Source organism: Otolemur garnettii, unplaced genomic scaffold (assembly GCF_000181295.1).
Source record: "Otolemur garnettii isolate 467f Iridium unplaced genomic scaffold, OtoGar3 scaffold00052, whole genome shotgun sequence".
NCBI classification, from domain to species: domain Eukaryota; kingdom Metazoa; phylum Chordata; class Mammalia; order Primates; family Galagidae; genus Otolemur; species Otolemur garnettii.
Genome location: NW_003852447.1, coordinates 12,545,464 through 12,565,741, shown reverse-complemented (window position 1 = coordinate 12,565,741; position 20,278 = coordinate 12,545,464). Strand labels below are relative to the sequence as shown.

General features: G+C 44.4%; 1 protein-coding gene across 2 annotated transcripts in view; it reads right to left on the bottom strand.

The window, feature by feature from the left end:
• Positions 1-17,017: 17,017 nt before the first annotated feature.
• Positions 17,018-20,278, bottom strand: part of STXBP6 (syntaxin binding protein 6) — a 254,299-nt gene continuing 251,038 nt past the window's right edge. For both annotated transcript variants that reach the window (XM_003791994.3, XM_023514407.1), the window contains exon 6: positions 17,018-17,261. In XM_003791994.3, the coding sequence (XP_003792042.1) occupies positions 17,238-17,261 (24 nt within the window). In that variant the 3' untranslated portion in view covers positions 17,018-17,237. The remainder of the gene's footprint in view (positions 17,262-20,278) is intronic.

Here is a 20,278-nt window from a genome sequence, read left to right as displayed (position 1 = left end):
ACTTTAAAGGGAGGGGGAGGAGGGAAGGGTAGATGGAGGGAGGATAATTGGTGGGAACACACCTATGGTGCATTTTACAAGGGTACATGTTAAATATACTAAGTGTAGAGTATAAATGTCTTAACACAGTAAGAAAATGTGGTGAAGGCTATGTTAACCAGTTGGATGAAAATATTTCAAATGGTATATAAAACCAGCACATTGTACCCCGTGATTGCATTAATGTACACAGGTATGATTTAAGTCCGTGGTCACTATTTATTGGGGCTCAGGACTGGTCAGGTCTCCGGCCCCCAGCTTATTTAGGTTCCAGACATGGACCGTTAGGCTACCTTGCTTGGGAACAATTGCTCTTAGGTTAAGGTGACCAGATTTTAATGTTGGTAAAGCAGGACACCATTGACCAGGGCGTGGTGGGGGTGGTGGGGAGGGTGGGGGTGTTCTTAATTAAAAATTTGGTCTATATGGAGCAACAAAAATTTTCATAGAACACAAAAATAGTATTGTAATATATATATTTTTTAATTTCAACATAAGTACAATTTAGAAATATAATACATTAAAAGAAAATTATGTATAGGGCGGTGCCTGTGGCTCAAAGGAGTAGGGCGCAGGTCCACCTGGGCGACCTTGCCCAGGAGGGGAGTAGGGAGTTTACATTAGCCTTTTCATTTCCAAATGAAGTTACATTAACCTCTTCATTCCCAAATGGAGTTACATTAACTTTTTCAGCAGCTGAAACTGTATATTCCCTTCTCCTTGTTCTGCTGTTCCCTAGCTTGTCATGCATTCTTTCCAAAAATTGGGACTTTTTAAAAACTCTGTGGGACATGGGACAAATTGTTAAAAATCAGGACTGTCCTGCCAAAAGCAGGACATCTGGTCACCTTATCTTAGGTGCTTGAGGGCTATTTGCTTTAGCAGAAGGGAGAGAGAGAGAAAGACAGTAATTGAGGGAATGAATCAATCTTAGTAAGAAGAGTGCATCTTAGCAGGCTTTCGTAAAGAGAGATGCTGTGCAGGCGTTCTGCATGCAGGAGAAGTGCAGAGTCAGAGTGACCGAGTCGGACAGAATGTACATATATTCCCAGCTGCCTTCTCCTCCTTATAGATGTACTCTTAACACCACAGGTGTAGAGACTGCCAATCACTGATGCTCTCATCTCGCGAGTTCTCATGTTTGTTAGGCAAGTTGACTCCCTGTGCCCTTTTCACCAAGGTGTTGCATTACCCAGCTATACAGGTGTTTCTTATAACTCTCACTCCTCCTTCCCATATGCCATATGGGCTGCTATGTAAGTCTATTATCCTATTTCTTAACTTCTGGAATTTATCTCAGAATGTAAAATGCCACTAACTCTTAAAGTAGATGATCTTGCATCTCATGGTGCCAGACTCACACCGGGCCCCAATTCACCTTTGAGAGTTAGGATATAGGAGACCACATTCTTTCTATGGGATTTCTTAATCAGATCCCAGGTTTGCTTGATCCCAGTATTAGAAAGAGACCTTGGTTTTCCACCAGGCTTTTGCTCATGGATGCCTGAGAGGCTTTGGTGACTGTGCAGAGGAAATACAAAGGGTCTTTGATAAGTTCATAGAAAATGAGTATTATGAAAAAATTATGCATAGATTTCAAAAGTTTTTCACATTAAAGTTGGCTAATACTAACCTGCTATATAACATGTCTGAACAGGATCTAGTTTGAGGCGCTGAAAAAGACATCAGTTTGAAAAGAACGCCTATGAGAGCAACATGAATTCTGACCAAACAGAAGCCAGAACAAACATAAAACTTATGATGAAGCTTGAGTGGAAGAACAGCGAAATCATTGCTGCTCTATAAAAGGTTCTGGGGACAATGACCCCAAAGATATCAGCAATTTACAAATGGCTAGCTGGGGCTCGGCGCCCGTAGCACAGAGGTTATGGCAATAGCACATACATCAAGGCTGGTGGGTTTGAACCCAGCCCGGGCCAGCTAAACAACAATGACAACTGCAATAAAACAAACCAAAAAAAAGATAGCCAGGTGTTATGGTGGCTGCCTGTAGTCCCAGCTACTTGGGAGGCTGAAGCAAAATAATTGCTTAAGCCCAAGAGTTTGAGGGTGCTATGAGCTGTGACACCATGGTACTCTATCAAGGGTGACAAAGTGAGACTGTCTCAAAAAAAAAAAAAATCAAATGACTAGCTGGTTTTAAGAAGGGAAGAGATGGGGTTGAAGACGAAGGCCACAGCGGCAGATCGTCCACACTAATTTGCAAGGAAAAAACTCAACTTGTTCATGTCCTAATTGAAGAGGACCAAGGATTACCTCCTGAAATAATAGCAAACACCACAGACATCTCAGCTGGTTCAGCTTCGCCTTGATCAGGAGCTCCCTACGCCCTCCCAGGAGCGGATGCTACTGCCATGCTTCTTACACAGCCTGGAGAACCGTGAGTCAATTAACCACTTTTCTTTACGTATTACCCAATCTCATGTATTCCTTTATAGCGGCACAAAATGAACCAATATACTCCCCACCCCGCCAAGGCATTGTCTGCAGCTGTTACGGACACAACAGCTTTGCCGTCTACGGAGTGAAAAGTTTGATCAACTTTAATTTTTTGTTTCCTTTGTTATTCTGATACCCTCACAGCAATAGCATACATCAGCAATGTTATCCGTGTTGTGGGGAAGGCTTCCTTTTGTTTTTGTCTGCATGGATTTTATGTTTCTTGATTTTTGTGCATCTCAAAAATTTCATAATGATCCATGAGCTTATGTATATGTGTATATATAACATGGGCTCAAGGTTTTTTTTTTTCTTTTTTAATACTAAATATATTTTTAAAGGAGGATCCAGCTCTCTAGGAGCACCAACTATATATTTTCTTTGGATGTCTTATTTATGGCAAGAAGCTTTATTTCTGATCTTCAGGAGGACAAGGGAAAGTTAAACAAAAAAACTGGATCAATACAGAATTGTTGCTCCTCACAAAGACGTAGAATCACAGGGCATTAAATATGGGAGTCTTCAGTGCCCTCTAGACCAAGTTCCGTATTTTATACCTGGAAGTACTGAGGGTCACTCATACCACTAGTCATAGGAAGTGTTGGGATTAGAATCCTGCTGCTTTGTGCATGATTCTGTGCTTATCTGTGCAGAGAGAAGAGTACATTCTTGGGGCTGTGGGAATTAAAATTTGAAAAGATACTTCTGCTTGTAGGGTAAACAATTTTGGGAGTATCTACTCTGTTCAAGAACCTATTCCTTAAAGTAACAGTGGGTTGGTAAGGTGAGGATGGGACAACCATGTTAGCCAACCCAACGACTTCCCCTCGGGATCTGGAATCAGCTAAGCAAGTCCAGTTCATCCTGGGAGTCCCTCTAACAATAGAGCTATGCTATGGCTATCTTCTAGTGGCTGTGTGAGCCAACTGCCCCAGGAGGATGGTCTTCAAGGGAAGAGAAGATGGGAAATAGAGAGGGCAAATTCTATAGTGCCAGGGACATCCCATAACTTCTCTGATTTAGTTCTCTTTGAGGCTCTGTGGCCTTTCTGCCTCTAGGGTCTATGAAATGCCTGCATCTTAATATGTAGCACCCTCCTATCCCCCCATCCTGAAGCTTGTTTCAGTGGAATTGGTGCTATTAGTTGCAACCAGCAGTTGTAACTAACATGGTTCCTTATCTCATCTCAGAAGAGTAGTCATCTTCAGGAGTTGAGCACATCTTGTTTTCATTTAGTTTATGGACACATGATCACAGAGGACCATATTTCCCTCAAATCCTTTCTCAGAAGCCAAAACAATAAAGCGCTCTCTCTCCTATCTAATACTCAACTGGTAAATCTGGACAGTTTTTCTTTCTTAGGACTCCCAAATCTATCACTCTTATCCACATCTAATGCCATTACTTTTAGGACCTTATTACATCATATTGGTCATTTGCAATAATCTTTCAGTTGGTTGACTTGGTCCTCTTCTCTCCCTTCAGATATAGCCCTGAAGCTTGCTTTCCCTTGCTAATGTGTCAGGATTTCAGCCACAAAATAGGTGAGTGCTGGGAAGGGGCTAAACCACTCTATCAATTTTCTCTTGCTGCATAACAAATCACTATAAATTTAACATCTGAAAATGACATCCACTTAGCAACTTACAGTTCTGTAGGTCAGAAGTCCAACAGACTTGGCTGGGTTCTCAAATGAATGTCTCTGAAGGCCACAATCAAGGTGTCGGCCAGACCAGAGTAGGCTCTTGCTTGGAGGATCTGAAAGAGGCTCTTCTAAGCCACTGAGGTTATTGACAGGACTGAGTTCCTTGCAGCTGTAGGAACGACATCGCCACTTCCTTGCTGTGGTCAGCTGGGGATCACTCTGCTCCAAGAATCCACCCAGGTTCCCTCCCCTATGGTCTCCTCCATCTTCAAAGCAGCACCAGTGTATCTTCTTATGCTGCATCCCCTCTGACCTTCCCTCCTACCACCAGCTGGAGAAAGCTCCTTGTTTTTAAACGTTCCATGAGATCAGAAGAGACCCGCCCCTACTGATTTGTAGCCTTACTTCCACCTGCAGGATCCCTTTTGCCATATAATATAGCATCATCCAGGGAATGGTATCTTATAGTCAGCAGTTCTCACACTCGAGGTGGGGAGATCGCATAAGGCCAACAGACATGGGGGTTGTTCTTCGAACCCAGCCTGCCACGCACAGGGTTCTGGGTGGGATTACTCACCTGAGCAACACAGGAGAGGGCAGAGGTATGAACTCAGGCTTGCTCAGTGAGAGGGAGTGGTGTGTGGTCTATGCCTTACATTCAAGGGAGGTCTAGGGCCAACACTGGGGGCAAAGTGATTTGTTTTTCCCTGTGCATGATTGTGGGGTGGGAGAGGTAGTATGAGGAAGAAGAGGAGGGGCCTGTGCCTATGCCATTTGTGAGGGTACAAATAAGTTAGGGTGGGCATCTTCTAATCACATGAGACATTTAAGAGCAAAGAGCTTTCTCCAACTGGTGGCAGGAGGGTGTGCCACGAGGGGAGAGGGGTGGTGGTGGGTTACTGGTTATTATCCAAGCCTTATGAACAAAGTGCCGGGTGTGACTAGGAGAATGTTTCCTGGACCAGAGGAAGTCACTCTCTGCAGTCACTCTCTCACTCCTGATTACACATGAGCTTCCCTGCTCTCCTTGGTCTGGCATTTAAAGCCTTTCCTTACAGGCTCCCACTTATATTTCAGCCAGTTTCCCATAAATTCTCCTAATGCATCTTCTGCTAGGGTTAGCAGAATGGGTACATAGTGAAATTGGTCCATAGTGAAGGGATCAACACCAGCCACTTACTTCCCAGGAGGCATCACAGGTGGTCCTGATACCTTCATGAATTTACAGTGATCTGTGAATTCTAATCTTCATGGAAATCTGGTTTTGCCATCACATCAAAAGCAGGCCTCTACCAGGAGTAGTTCTCAAATGCACATTAATATTTGCTTGGTGTCCGTGTTTCCCTGTGGCGTGGTCTGGTCTTTGCCTTCTTCTCCACTTGCTGGTCTCGGCTACCCCTGGGGTTTCTAGCCTCTCAACTTTGGCTCAGGAGGTATTCCTTCCTGCGCCCTTGCTGGTTCTATACTTTCCCGATGCTTGTAGAAGAACTGCTGTGTAATTTGCAGGGCTCAGTACAAAACAAGAGTGTTAGGCTCTTGTTCAAAAATGCAGAGGGATTTTAAGGTATCGCCTTCAGAGGATTAGAGTGAGCATGGGGTCTTGTGCCACTGCCCAGGTTAGTGCTCACAAAGCCAGTCTTCCTTTGTAGGGTCTCCCCATTATCGCTTCTGTTCACATTCACACAGCAAATTCTCAAAAAGTGCTTCTGAATGACAGCCAGGGATCTCAGATGTACTGGAATGATACGGAGCACTTAAAGGTTCTCCAAATCCACAAGCTGAGCCCTGAGAGGAGTTTCTCTATGGCTTAAAGCATGCTATAAAGGTGATAACTGAGTGTAGGCCACTTTAAATAGAATAGCACGACTCAGTGCAGGAAGAGTCACGTAGCCTTTGAAGTATGCAGTAGGTATGGGCCAGAGTCATGGAAGCAGCAAAGAGTAGGGGACATGCAGGGGCCCTTTCTGGAGTCACAAGAAAGACAGAGAATGAAATGAAAAAATGAAACACTTAACCCCAGCTAGAAAAACTGCAAGTAGGCTTTGGAAACCTGCCTTTTCTAAGCATTGCCAAAGGCATTCCTCAAATCACTTTGGAGTAGGGTTGGCACCGTAGGCTGAGATGGAGGAGTGGGATGGGGTGGGGTGGGGGTACTGTCCTCAAAATAGCAGCACTCTAATGAACTTCAATAATTAGCAAGACTGCGTTCTGCCATCCTGGCCTGACAGGACAGTGAGAATTATGAAATGGCTGCTGGCGGATGAATGGGGTTGCCTCGGCCATCTGTCTTCCAAATGATCCTGTAGGTACAGCTATTATTTCAGTCAGACACTGGCAGGCGGGCAATTGTTCACAGGCTCTTTGAAGAATAGCTGCTGTCAAAGGTTTGGGGAGTGTTACGACTTCCCACAGACCCATTTTTCAGCTTGTCTTGAGACATTAAAACACAGAGGGAACACAGGGCCTGGGCCTGACGAGGAATTCTAAGGGGTCTGTCCCTTCACCTCGGCCACTCTACTCTCCTTCCCGCACCTCCCTCCTCCCCTTCCTCACGACTCCCGTCTTTGTTGAACCCAGCCCTTCGTCCCCACCTTCCTCACCGCAGGCTTCTGTTCTGAGCCCCCTTCTCCTACCTGTCTCCTTTCTCCCCTCTACTACACAAATATCTTGGGAGAAAATTTATTGCTGCCTCCAAAAGGCCTAGAGTGAGGGGAAGGGCATGAGAAGGGAGAGCTAGGTAGGATGTGCAAAGGGAAGGGACACTGCGCCCAGGCCACCTGCAAACACCACCAAGGGCACTCGGGAGTCCCTGGGGCTGGGAGGATCCCAGGGAAGGAGAGAGGGAAAGGATCAAGAAATTAAAAAGAAGACATGTAAAAAAAGACACCCTGCATTAAATGTCATGCTAATCCTGGCTGGGAAGTTGGTTGGAAGATAAAAAACAACTGAAAGAGTCTCATTAAAATCCCCCAATGGTAGGTGTGAACTTGAGCATGTTAAATAGCTTCCTATAATTTGCTGTGCACATTTTTTTCAGCATTTTAATTTTTACCCCTTTATGGACCAATTTGAGTGACATGATTCGGCCCACATTTGGTTTAATGTGACAGATTCAAAGCACCACACTCAGTTGTCACCTTTGCACTCCTGAGAACCTTTCTAGCACAGACTCAGTTGAGTAGCACCCACTCTTTAACCTCCCATCCAGGGCAGGACATGTCTTTGAAAGGATAGCACCTTGAGAGTCAAGTTCAGGGGTAGAATCAATGATTGCTCTTCAAGCCCTGTAATATGGCAAGACATCTAGAACTCACTGTCTTTTCCCTTCAAGCTTACTTATATTCTTGTATTCTTTCTCTTCAACTCTTCCTCCATTTCTCTTCCTCAGGCCTCCGTCCAACCCACCATTCTTCTCATAAGCATCACTTAAAAATCAAACCAAACTAAACCAAACCAAACACCTTCTCCCCAGCTGTTTCAACTTCAGGAGGTGTCATTCATCAACATCCCTGTGTCTCATTAGACACGTGCCATGTTTAAACCATGCCGATGCTATGGTTTAAACTTTGGGGGAGTCTAAAACTCATGATCTGGAAACTTAATCCCAAATGCAACAGTATTCGGTTTGTCCCTGCCACGCTCATGTTGGAATTTACTCCCCAGTGTGGTGTTGGGAGATGGATCCTAGTAGGAGCTGTTTGGGTTGTGAGGGTGGAGTCCAGTGGATTGATACCCTCCTGTGGGCATGAGTTCTTACTGTCAGGTGGATTAAGTTCTGTGACAGGGGGTTGTTAAAAAGAGTCTGGATGCCCCAGTGTCTCTCTCTTGCTTCTGCGCTTATATATGGTGATAGACTTGATAGCCGAGAGATGATGGGCTGTGTGAAGAGTGAGGAGAAGCCATTTTCTTCAGATGACTTTCAGGGTGAGAGTGTGGCCTATGTGGCGATGGCCAGGCCTGGTAAAACACCCTGAGTGGGAGACAGTGTTAATTTACTGACCTGACTGAGCTTGGGGGCACAGATCTCTAGGCCAAAACTGACCAGGAACTATAGTTAAGGCTTTCTTTTTCTAAATAAAACCCTGCAAAGAAATTTTAGGCCACTGTCATTTGTGGGTTTGCTTATGGAATCAAGGCCTGTGGAGACTTTTAGAAGCTGTTACCTGTTGAGTGGGTGCAGAAAGCAGATTCAGCACTTTCCCCCTCATGGCCGCTTCCTGCTGCTCATACTTTGTAAGGACAACATTCCTTAGAGTTCAGCTCTGCCTTCATGTAGCAGCACCTGCCTCCTTTTGGCCTTGACCCTTATTCCTCCTTACAGGGGAGGAACAGAGTGAGGGTGGAACCAGAACAAGTGCCAGCAGGAAGCCTAATGGCATGACGGTGTGGGCTGTGGTTCCCACGCCTTCCTCCTCATGGTGTCCTCGAACTCTCCCACCCTCACGGCTGGTGAGTAGTGTGTGCCCAAGGGCGGCCCCGTGTCAGGGAGAATCGTGGGGGAGCTGAGAGGAACTAAAGCACTAAGTAGCTGGTTTAGACCAGCTCAGCCTTGGGTTTGAGGGACACCATTGTGTCTTCTTCCAGTCCTTTCCAAAGGGAAATTGGGGCCAGGTGGGACTCCCCAGAGGAAAGCACAGAGACGGCTGCTGAGTCTTCTTGGTCAGGATGACACATGGTTCTCAGAGTACAGAGAGCAGAGTCTTTCATCCTGAAAAGACATCCTTGGATCTCATCCTTCTGTCTGTATCCTGTCTCTCCAGAATAACTGACAAATCACCATTCCCTCCACTTTTACCCAGAGAATTTCTGAGAATTTGACCATTTCTGTGCCCTCTCCTCATGACCTTCCTGTTAGGATAGTTCTGTGTCTGTATCTGAGGAGGTACGTCTGACTCCCTGACTGGTTTCTGAAATTTGGTTCTGTTTAACATGTCTTCCCAGGTGGGGAAGATCAGTTTCTCTAATAGGATGTTTGCTTCTCAAGAATTGCCAGGGGTCCCAGGGTGGGCTGTGTCCAGGCTGACCCTGCTGGCACTGTGCCAAGGCTCCCTTAATCCCTTGAAGTGCTCTGAATTTTTTCCGCTGGGAGTAGTCACTAGTCCAGCTGTCCCCTCCCCTGAGTAGTTGGGACCTGTATCCTACCACTGCCTTTGTGCCACTTACCATGATGGCAAGTAGAGTTGAAGTGTCTGGGGGGATACTCTTCATTCTTTGAGGGGAAAAGGAAGTCATGGCACCATCTACAGGGATGGGGGTGTAGGGGAGCGTGGTGGTAGATAAAGGGATCCCCTCAGTGTTCGGTAGGAACAGTGGAAGACCAGGTTTTCCTGAGTAACCACACCTCCTCGGCACTCGGGACTTCCCAGGGCTCTTTCACATGCCACATCTCACCAGTCTCTGAGGCAGGCAGGGGCTGGGGAGGATTATTTTCCTTTGAAACACAAAGAACCAGATATAGAGAAATTACGTAATTTGCCCAAGGCCACAAAGTTAGAGACAAATCCAGGAGACCCTCTGCTAGGAAGCATCCTAGTTAATTTACTTTTTCAAAAAGAAATTTGTATGGTTTGCAATTTGGTAAAAAAAAAAAAAATACATAGTGCAATATTTAGAGAGATTTAGTGTAATGTTTCGTTTGAGGTTTTGGTGAGAGCAGGTCCACTGTTATAGGTGTGACCCTTCTTGTCCCAACAGTCCTTTACAAAGGACCTAATTCTGGTAATAAATAATGGCAGTGTGACAACTACGGAAAAACATGGTCTGCTGACAATGTAGTTTTTTTTCTTTTTCTTTTTTTTTTTTAGAGACAGAGTCTCATGTTATTGCCCTCGGTAGCGTGCCGCGGGACAACATAGTTTTTCTAATACCTTCTTTCCTTCTTTTCATTGAATGCTTCAAGATGCTTCCAGAAAAGGTGTGTTGTTATTGATTTACACTGCAGTGGGTTATTAGTTACTTCCTTTTTTTCTCTTTGGGCTATTTTCACTCCAGGCCCAGGTTCAATTTGTGGAGTAAATGGTTCTCTTTGAATTACTTTCAATTTTAGTCATTTGGGAATGGTTTATTCTTGAGAAAGACCTTCTCAGCATCCTTGGAATCATACAGAAAACATCTGTAGAACAACCTTGAACTTCTTTTCTAAGGAGGGGTATGAATTACTATCTAAAGGATATGTCAAACAATCTCCTAGACCATAAAATCATTTCTTTCCACTTTCAATGTTAATGCCGTAGACATTGAGGCCAATTTGTCTCACTTCTCTCTCCTCTTAATTTAGCCTTTTTGGAAATTTCTTCCAAAAAGTGGCCACCACTGGGTGCCTTTTGGCCAAGAGTCCTTTATCTCAGAGCTGGTATCTATGGAATGTCAAGGGTTTTATGTCTCTGGGCCATAAAAATGGTCAGAGAAGCTGGGTAATGTCTTCCCCCTGTGCCCAGCGCCAACATAGATTTAAGGAAAGCATGTCCAGTCCACCAGCACCAGCATAGTCTGGCAGGCACCGTGAGTCTATCAAGTCTGCTACTCAGTTCTAAGACCATTGCAGAGAAGTGGCCCACTGCTCAGCTAGTGAACTTGAGTCCCTACATGGCAGGCACTAAAGGTTTTACACTTATTTCATTTAATCCTTACAATAATCTGTGAAGTAGACAATCACCCCCATTTTAAAGCAAAGGGAGAGAGAGTAAATAACTTGCGTAAGGCCACACACCTGGCCCATTGAGCTGGATTTAAAGCAGGGCAGGGGGACCTTGAACCTCACTCTTAACCACAAGAGTGCTGCCTCCAGCAAATCACTGCAAGGCAGTGCCCTACCCTAGTTCGAACCAGTTAAAAGGAGATGTGTTTTATTTTTCCAGGAAGGAAGGGGTGGGTGGGTAGGGCATAATTCATACACATTGTCTCATTGTCATTCTGTCCAAATGCCAAGGCTTCTTCAATATTGGAAACTTTCAGACCAATGTCAATTGAAACTTTTAGTCCGAAAAACAAACACCTCCCCTTGCGCCTCCCTCCCACCCGGGAAGAAGACACTGTACTAAGAATAAAATGACATGTTCAATAATGGGAGCCAGATTTTCTCCCTGGGGCAGTAAAAGAAAGGATTGGTTTTAAGGAAAACCAACAGAAAGCTTGAGGCTTCAATTGCCAAGATGCAGAATTGTAATTGAACAGATTTTTGGTGTATATGGTCAGGGCATATAACAGGAATTCCTTCAGAAGTTGTGGATCATCTGAGCCATGTTTTAGATCTCAGGGTAAAGCTCAGGGAATTCATGGGCTCATGTTTCTTCTTCTCATGTCATCTGACATAGTGGCAAAGCAATTGGGATACAATGTCATGGGAGAAAGGCTCCAGATCTACTGTTGACAAGTGACACACGGGACTTGCAGGGCCAGAAATTCTTGTCTGGCTTCTCACACATCTAAGTCTGGATGTGTGATGAGGCCGGGTGCCATATAAATGGGCATCCTTAGGCTGGCTGACCATGTGAAAGGCAGGGAAAAAAAGTATGAAAAGCTTTATCTGAAACAGTCAATAGCATTTAAAATATCTAACAGACAAAATGTGAGAGCAGTCACAGCAGACATCAGCAACCGACTGGGAATCACTTAGTCTGTCCCTAGGTGCCTGCAGGCTGAAGGAGGCAAGGCTATCTTGTCCCCACTCTATTTGCATCACACCTAGAGCAGGTGTGCAGTGGGACAGGTCACTGAAGCGGACCCCATGAAGAGCTGTGATGCTCAGGACCATGACTCATCAGCACAAACAAGAAAATGTGGAAGAAAACTTCAGGGGAGGGAAGCGAGGAGGGAGGGAGGGAGGAGGTGAAAACCAACTCAGGGAACACAGAGGCTCCAGGGGAGGCCCAAGGGAGAAGATAATGGGGGTCAGGACAGGTCACACTGTAGCAGCACTAGAGCTTAAATGCACATTACATTTAATTTCCTTGACAGCTTTAATTTGCTGCTTTAAATCTAGGAAGCATCTGGGGAAGCCAGGTGGCTTACCATCCGGGGCCAGGTGAAGTCTTCTTCTTTTTTTTTTCTTTACAAAAGACAAGATGACCTCGGACATCAAAAGGCAAACGGGAGCAAAATGTGTGTATTTCTAAAAGCTCCCTGGTTCGTTGTGACGGGCAGCCAGAGTGGAGGGCTGCACTGAGATACTATAAACCCACATTTTAGTTGTGGGGAACACCTTAGGGTGAGCTAAAGCAGGATCTAAGATGGGCTGGGAAGCAAGGAGAAGGTCATGGAAGGGACCAAAGAAACTTCCCAAAAGGCAATTTCTGGATTTTTAAAAAGCAAATCAGAAGAAAATCCATCCTTCGTACCACCTCATGAAAGGGACTGTCAGTGTATTACATATAGAGATGTAAAGTGAGACACTCCTTGTAGGTGGACATGCTCTTTTTCTAAGTCTCTTATGTCCTTGCTTCTTTTCATGCTCTGATAACAGCTCATCTCCGGCATTTCCAGTTTCACTGACCCTAGGGAGTAACTGTCTTCTGCTCACCCTTGTCCAGATGGGCAAGAGGCTTCATGCAGTGACTTCAGGGGGTTACCTAGGAGCACAGCACAGCTTTTTTCTCAATGCCAGCTCTGTGTGTGTCCGTGAACATGCACACACATCTAGGTACCACCCAGGCTATCCTATGCCCGGGTGGGGGGAGCGCACAGCATGGGTAGCAATATGAAATGGTATTCAGAATTTTGTTTTGGTTTAAAATTTAGTTCTGGTATTTCCTACCATCACTCCTTTTCTTCTGTCTACCCTCCCCCACCACACCTGTCCCAATCTCCTTTAGGCCAATGATTATGATAAGCCAAGAGTTTTTCCTGAGTATGTTCTCATTCAGAGCGAGAGAAAGGCACCATTTATTTCTTTAAAAACACTTTTCATGGCTAGGCGCCTGTGGCTCAAGGGGCTAAGGTGCCAGCCACATACACCTAAGGTGGCGGGTTCAAACCCAGCCTGGGCCTGCCAGACAACGATAGCTGCAACCAAAAAATAGCTGGGCATTGTGGCAGGTGCCTGTGGTCCCAGCTACTTGGGAGGCTGAGGCAAGAGACTCACTTGAGCCCAGGAGTTGGAGGTTGCTGTGAGCTGTGATGCCACAGCACTCTACCCAGGGGGATAGCTTGAGGCTCTGTCTCAAAACAAAAACAAAAACTTTTCATATTAATGCTCCCATAAAACATGAGCGTTGGCTGTACTATAATTGCTAATAAAAACTATATTAAGAAAAAAACATTATCTTTGCAAGGCATTCTGCTTATAATTTAGTTCACAAAAGCAGGTGCTTTTAAATGCATAATTAACTTAAGGCTGAGGCCTCCTCTGGCCAAACTGTGTCTATCCATTCTTCTCTGAAAAGTGGAGACTGCAGTCCCTCTCCCACCTGTAATCCTCCCAGGACATATTTCCAAGTCCTGTCTGCTTTACCGAGTGTCCATGCCAACCCAGAGATGGCTGTTCTGCTACAGTAGTCACCGAAGTCACTTCCCTCACAAACAAATGGAGCAAGGAGAAAATAAGTTGCATTTGCTTTTCTGTAAAAATAAATTGACATAATATGAGCCAGTCTTCTCTTCAGTTTAGCAGGGCATGAACCTAGTCTGCTGAATGAGGGTACAGGCCATAATAAATACTTAAGCTGAGCACATCACTGACATTAATAGTCACAGACAGGTGACTATTAATTGGCTTAATTGCTTCACCCATGAGAAGGCAAAAAAAAATACTTAAAACTTTTGCTGGATAGACACCCATTATCTAGATTAAGGTTAGCACCTTAGTCTTTTTTATATTGCAAGTTTACAGTGAAACTTACTATCATGCTAATCCTAGTTCTGTGGTCTCCCTTGAGGCACACCAGATTTTCCCATTAGTATCTAAAATGTGGCGATGTGTATCTACTCTGTAGTATTTTACAGTTGCACAAATAACTGAAAGAAACAAACTTTCATCACAGAGTTAAAATATTTAATGACAAAATTAGGGTTTGCTGTAATAGTGAATCCACAGAGCAGGTGTTATTTGTCTCTAAATAGAACAGAAATTGTATTGGACATCTTAGAGAACTTCTGAATAACTGTAACAGACATCAGCAAGGTTACGATTCTGAAAATGAAGAGCAAAACCTATCTTTAATATCCTTTATATAGGGCATCCTGTAAATAGTTTTACATAAATACACAAACTTTGCTAGCCACAAAAGTAGTATTAAAACAGATTTTACTGTAATTTTAAGTCTAACACATAATCTTAACTTTTTAAGAGCTTAAAAAAAGTTAACTACTGGTCTTGTTACATGTTACAAATACATTCTTTAATATGAAACATTAACCTGAATAACTGCATACTTCCTGTACACAGATATCTAATAACACTAGTGAGGAAGACTACAGCTACGTTCCAGGAAGAAGTGGTAACACTGGAAAGTTTCTTTTCTTTGTGTTGTCAAAGCAATTTGAGAAGTCTTTCACAGACACACACAGTATCCCCCAAGGTCATAGTGAAGTGCAGAAATGAACCGAAATTAAAGGTCTTCTAGCAAGCCCAACCAAATTGGTTCTAAATGATGTGAGTTATTTGAGCAGTTTTATCTAAGTTAGATTGTAATAATATTGGGAATGCAGCACCTTCAACCAAAGTATAGCAAAGAACATCATATGTGTTATCTCTCTGCAAGTGGCTATGAGGCGGGGGCAGGGGGGGTGCTGCGACGACCTCTTTGCTGGTGGAGGCCTGGGCAGGATTTGGACCCAAGGGAGGTCAAGGGCATGAGCCATTCTTCTGACCCAGGCTATTTCCCAGCAAGGGTTAAGTCTAAAAGCATAAACAGAGAGTGAGGGCAGGGGGTGGAATATTTTTATATATGAAGAATAACTGTCACAATTCTACCAGGGAGGAAAGATCTCAGATTTCACAGCATGCTGTGACCTCATCTTCTGCTACTTCAGAAGCCACTTCTCAAAGATAGTTGGCAACCAATTTTATTCTTGAGTTTGGCCGATTGTCAAGGGGTTTTAGATTTACCCTTTCCATTATTTATACCAACTATCTTTCTCTGAAACCAGAGTCCAATTTGGGAAGATGAATACGTGTGTGTGTGTGTTTATGTTTTCTGAACTGAGGTCTGCAAACAAAATCTGTTTGGATTTAAAAATTACATAAAATCTTCTGATGGTACTGAGCAAATGGCATGTTTTTTCCTTCTTTACACTTTTAAGACACCGAAAGGACAAAATATTAAACTTCTATAGTTTGCCATGTAAATTTTATAGAATTTTCTTGAATAGGATCATCCTTCTAAGAGGATTCACCAATTTGCAGCAAATCCCCTCTCCCTTTTGACATGCATTGCCTACAATATTTTTCCCCTCAATAGACTTTCTGTCTTCTTGGGAATGCTTTATCAGGAGAATTTAAGCTATTTAATTAAATGAACATTAATAATCCCAAAGTCATCTTATGCTGCCATGTAAGAGGCTATAGTACACAGAGACTGAATTGGCTCAGTGGGTAGGAAGGAACAGAAGGGGGTCCTGGAGATTCAGGAAGCTTAAGAATCAATGCACTGTGGGGGGAGGCTGACAACCTGCCAGGGATGTGAAGCCCACTTCCCTCTTCATTAAGATAAAGGATAGCTTTTTTAGGCTTAGAATTATTAACGTTCTAGGAAATAAAATTTCTAGACCAGTGGTTCTCAACCTTCCTAATGCTGTGACCCTTTAATATAGTTCCTCACGTTGTGGTGACCCCCACACATGAGGAGTGGTGGCTCAGTTCCTAAGACCATCGGAAATAATGTGTTTTCCAAAGGTCTTAGGCGACCCCTGTGAAAGGAGAAAGGGTTGTTCCGCCCCCAAAGGGGTTGCGACTCACAGGTTGAGAACTGCTGTTCTAGACTCTGAACCCAGTATTATCCTGAGTAACTGAAGATCAGAAGGTGTGTGACCAACTTGATTTAATCTGCCTGTAATGGAAAGGCGTCAGGACTGTGGTGTTCACATCATACCTGGCAAGTGGCAATGGCCATGAAATGCAATTTGTCAAGAAACTCAAGTGTTCAATCACGTTAAATAAACAAACAGCAATAACAACATCACAACCTCCAAAAACTCAAAGGCCTTTTCCCAAGGACATTGTGAGGTTGTCTCTAAAATAGGCACGACTTTGTAAGACACAAGATCGTAAATGTGGTGTGTTTTCACATTGACACGGACCTTTACCTGGACAAATCAATTTTTGATAAAAATACAACCTTTCAATAGCAGCGATCATAATTGGGACAAGGACAAAGGAGACAAGATCTGTGAATACACGAGAGGGTTTTAAATGGGTTTTTCCTTAGGTCTGTACTCTCAAATTTTTTATCCTTCATATGATAATTCCAGATGATCAGCCTGAAAGCAACAGCAGGAGTACTGAAACCGCAGCTCAGAAAGCAGATTCCTCTCTGTGATTCCGATTTGTTTTTTTGAATGCTGGTGATGGTTTATGCAAAAGATTACTGCGTAAAGGGCAAAATCTACGGTTGCTATTTCTCCTGATAAATCCAATTGTTTTCCATAATGTAGAATCTTAACCTTCATCTTAGGAGCTTGGAGAGTGAGTGAACCTGATCACTGCTTCACTTTTATTTTTCATCCAGGAACAATAACATCTGAGGTCACCACATTAAAATGTCTTCCTGCTTAGTATCAGGGGAAAAAGCTACATGTTGCCAACTTCGACCCAGCTCAGTTTATCATTTGGTCCAGATTTCACATTCAAACTATTAAGAAAACTGTGTGAACAGGGAAATACATTCAAAGACACGTAGGCGCACGCACACGCACGGGGGTAAAAAACCAAACCCAAAGGAAGCTGATGCTACTGTAGCACTTCTTAGCAGGATCAGTAGGGAAATGTAAAAACACAACACCTTCTCTTTCATATTAACATTTGAAAAACCAAAAAAATTGGCCGGTTCCAATTCTTGAAAAAAACAAAAGGAAGCAAGCGGAGGTCCGGAATTCTTGTAAAAACTGCTGAACAAACTCTTCCATCTCTCTTCAGGGGGTCACCAGGATAGGCAGTTTCTTAACATTTGTGCTTCATGGCAAGCTAAGGAGAGAGAAAGAAAAGTAAGGCCTTGTTGGCACTGCACTGCCTCCTCCCCACATCACGCCGAGAAGCAGCACCGAGAGGAGACGCTGCTGGGGCAGATCTCGCCTCCCCTTGGCTATTTGCACGCGCTCTCCAGCAGTTCCCTGAACCTGCGTGCACTGCTCTTGCTTAGGAGATGGTATCCCCGTCCCGGTGGGAGAGAAGGCTGTGCAGTGCCTTTTCTGTCCACTGGGGGAGCAAGTGGAAAACCCAATGCACAGGCCCAATGGGCCACCTGCCCCAGGAACAGCTGGAGTTCCCAGGTCACTAGTTACCCAGGGGAACTGACACTTCTGAAGTGTAAGTATTTACTGACATCTCATGAAGTATGAAAACTCAACCGTTTGCAGAGAGTCAATCTGCAGTTAATCTATTCAACATCCAGCCTGGACAATCTACCAGGCAAAAAAAGCACTCAACAATTTCATCTTGTTATTGACTTGGGCTGAATAGACCAAATCCAGACTTTAACTTACTCCCGCCAACCACTGGTGTTTAAGAAATGTGGTCTATTAAAATGGTGGGAGTTTATAAATGGTAACATCAAAGACTGTATCATTCAATAATTTCCCAAACATAGCTGGAGCCCTTTCTTTCTTTTTTTTTTTTTTGAGACAGAGTCTCAAGCTTTCATGCTGGGTAGAGTGCTGTGGAGTCATAGCTCACAGCAATTTCAAACTCCTGGGCTTAAGTGATTCTCTGGCTTTTGCCTTTCTGCCTCCCAAGTAGCTGGGACTATAGGTGCCCGCCACAATGCCTGGCTATTTTTTTTTCTTGCAATTGTCACTGTTGTTGTTTTAGCTGGCCTGGGCCGGGTTTGAACCCACCAGCCTCGGTGTATGTGGCCAGCACTCTACCCAATGAGCTATGGGCGTTGCCAAGCTGGATCTCTTAATGATGCATTTATGGAAATTATTTACAGGCATAGAACATAAAATTAAATCTGTGTTTCGTCTTCCTAGCCCGATTTTTTCTAAGGAGTCTATACACTGGTGTGAGCCAGAAGACAAAGCAGAGGCTAAATCGTAATTCTTCATGTTTGGGGTTAATCCTCTGAGTGAGGCTGGGAGTGACTGGGTTTAGGATTCTGTGCTTCAGAAATCCTTTGAGCGGGTAATAAGTTTATAGAAGTCCCTGTCATCTGATGGTGACTAGGCTGTCTGCCTTTTAAGAATTAAAAGCTGGAGCCCACCGACTCTGCCCAGTGGAGCTCTGCACCTTTCTGGAAGATGTCAATAACCCGCGACTCCAGCAAATCCCAGGACAATCTGAGTCTTCTGTTTTTCTTCCTGATGTCTTCAACAAAGGTGTAACCCTGGGGCTGCCATCTCAGTGAGGCCACCAGCAGAAGTAGCACCAACATTCACAGGCAGTGCCTTAGCCAGGTCTGCATGTGACGGGGAGGCCTGTGGATCCAGTCCTCACATGGATTCACTTCTGCTTGGGAAACCTCAGCGGAAAGAGCTCCTGTCACTTCTATCTGGGGATGGCAGTGATACCTCCTGAGACCTGCGGCAGTGCTGATGCTGATGGTCAGCTGTCGGACACTGTGTGAAGTTCTAAATGTGCCCAGCCTGCCATGCTGAGTGTTGTGGGCTTTTGCCAAGAAGAGCAGAGGTGGCTAATGGCTCCTGACCTTAATGAGTTTACAGTTCAGGAAACGTGGCTGGTGCAAATGGCAGGGCCAGGGCTCTGCCTCAGATCTGTGCTGCCCCTGGCCATGTTGTGAGTGCCACCACTCTTGTATGGTCCCTGCTTCTTGCTCTGCCTCTAGTTCTTATACATTATTCAGCAGTGTGGAGCATCAAATCAACACAGAGCGGTTAAGTGTAGTGCATAATAAATACCAACCATAAATATTTGATCAGTGCTGCTGTCCTGGTAGTCACTAAGCTGTTAACTTTCTAATAACGGGATTGTGCCAACTTACTCCCCGCCATTAACCTTCAGCAGTGATTGTGCTGCTGCTCAAATCAGACCCCAGTTACACGACAGTGGGTCTGGACTAGAGCTAAGGGAAGCCCCTGGGTTAGGACCAGGGAAGCTTTGCAGAAATACAGCTGGATTGGGCTTTTTGCTACTTGAGGTGTTGCCATGGTCTGAATGTTCTACCCTCTCCCACCCCCCAGATTTGTATGTTGAAACCTAATCCCTACGGTGATGGTATTAGAAGGTGGGGCCTTTGGGAGGTGACTGTGTCCTGTCCTTGTGAATGGGATTAGTGCTCTTATAAGGAGGCTGGAGAGACCCTACCCTGTCCCTTCCACCATGTGAGGACATGGTGAGTAGGTACCACCTGTGAACCAGGAAGCAGCCCTCACCAGTCACTGAATCTGCGGGTGGCTTGATCTTAGACTTTGCCACCTCCAGAACTGTGAGGAACAAATTCCTGCTGTTTATAAGCACCCAGTTTGTGGTATTTTGTTACAGCAGCCTGAACAGACTAAGAAAGTGGCATCATTCTAGTTTTTTAAAAAATTCCCTAGGAATTAGAAGCTTTAGAATATGGAAGGCAGGAAGGCAGAGCAGGAAGAGCACTGGGTGACCGAGGTCAGGACACCGGCTGCTACAAACCTGCCCTATGACCTTGAGCTCTGAACGTGTGGTTGCTCCGTACCTCAGCTTCCTCCTATTTCGGTAAAAGTGTCCAATCTCAAATGGTCATGGATGAATTTATGTGTCAGAGTTCCTAACACAGTTTAAAATAAACTTATGGTACATTTTGTTTTCTTCATATCTCATGAGAAGCTTTCAAAAAAAAAATCATGACTAAAATGAGGGAGATACTTTAAGAGACCTAAGTTCTTGAGGTTTCTTCTGGCCTAATGACCCAAGGGAAGCAGTTGACTCAGGATGGACAGAGACAGCCCTTCACTCCCAGGGAGAGAAGTGCCACATCCCCACAGATGTGGGCTTGTAGAAAACAGGGCAGATCAATGTTCTTTTCTGTGAGAAGTGTCATCTGAGGATGCCTA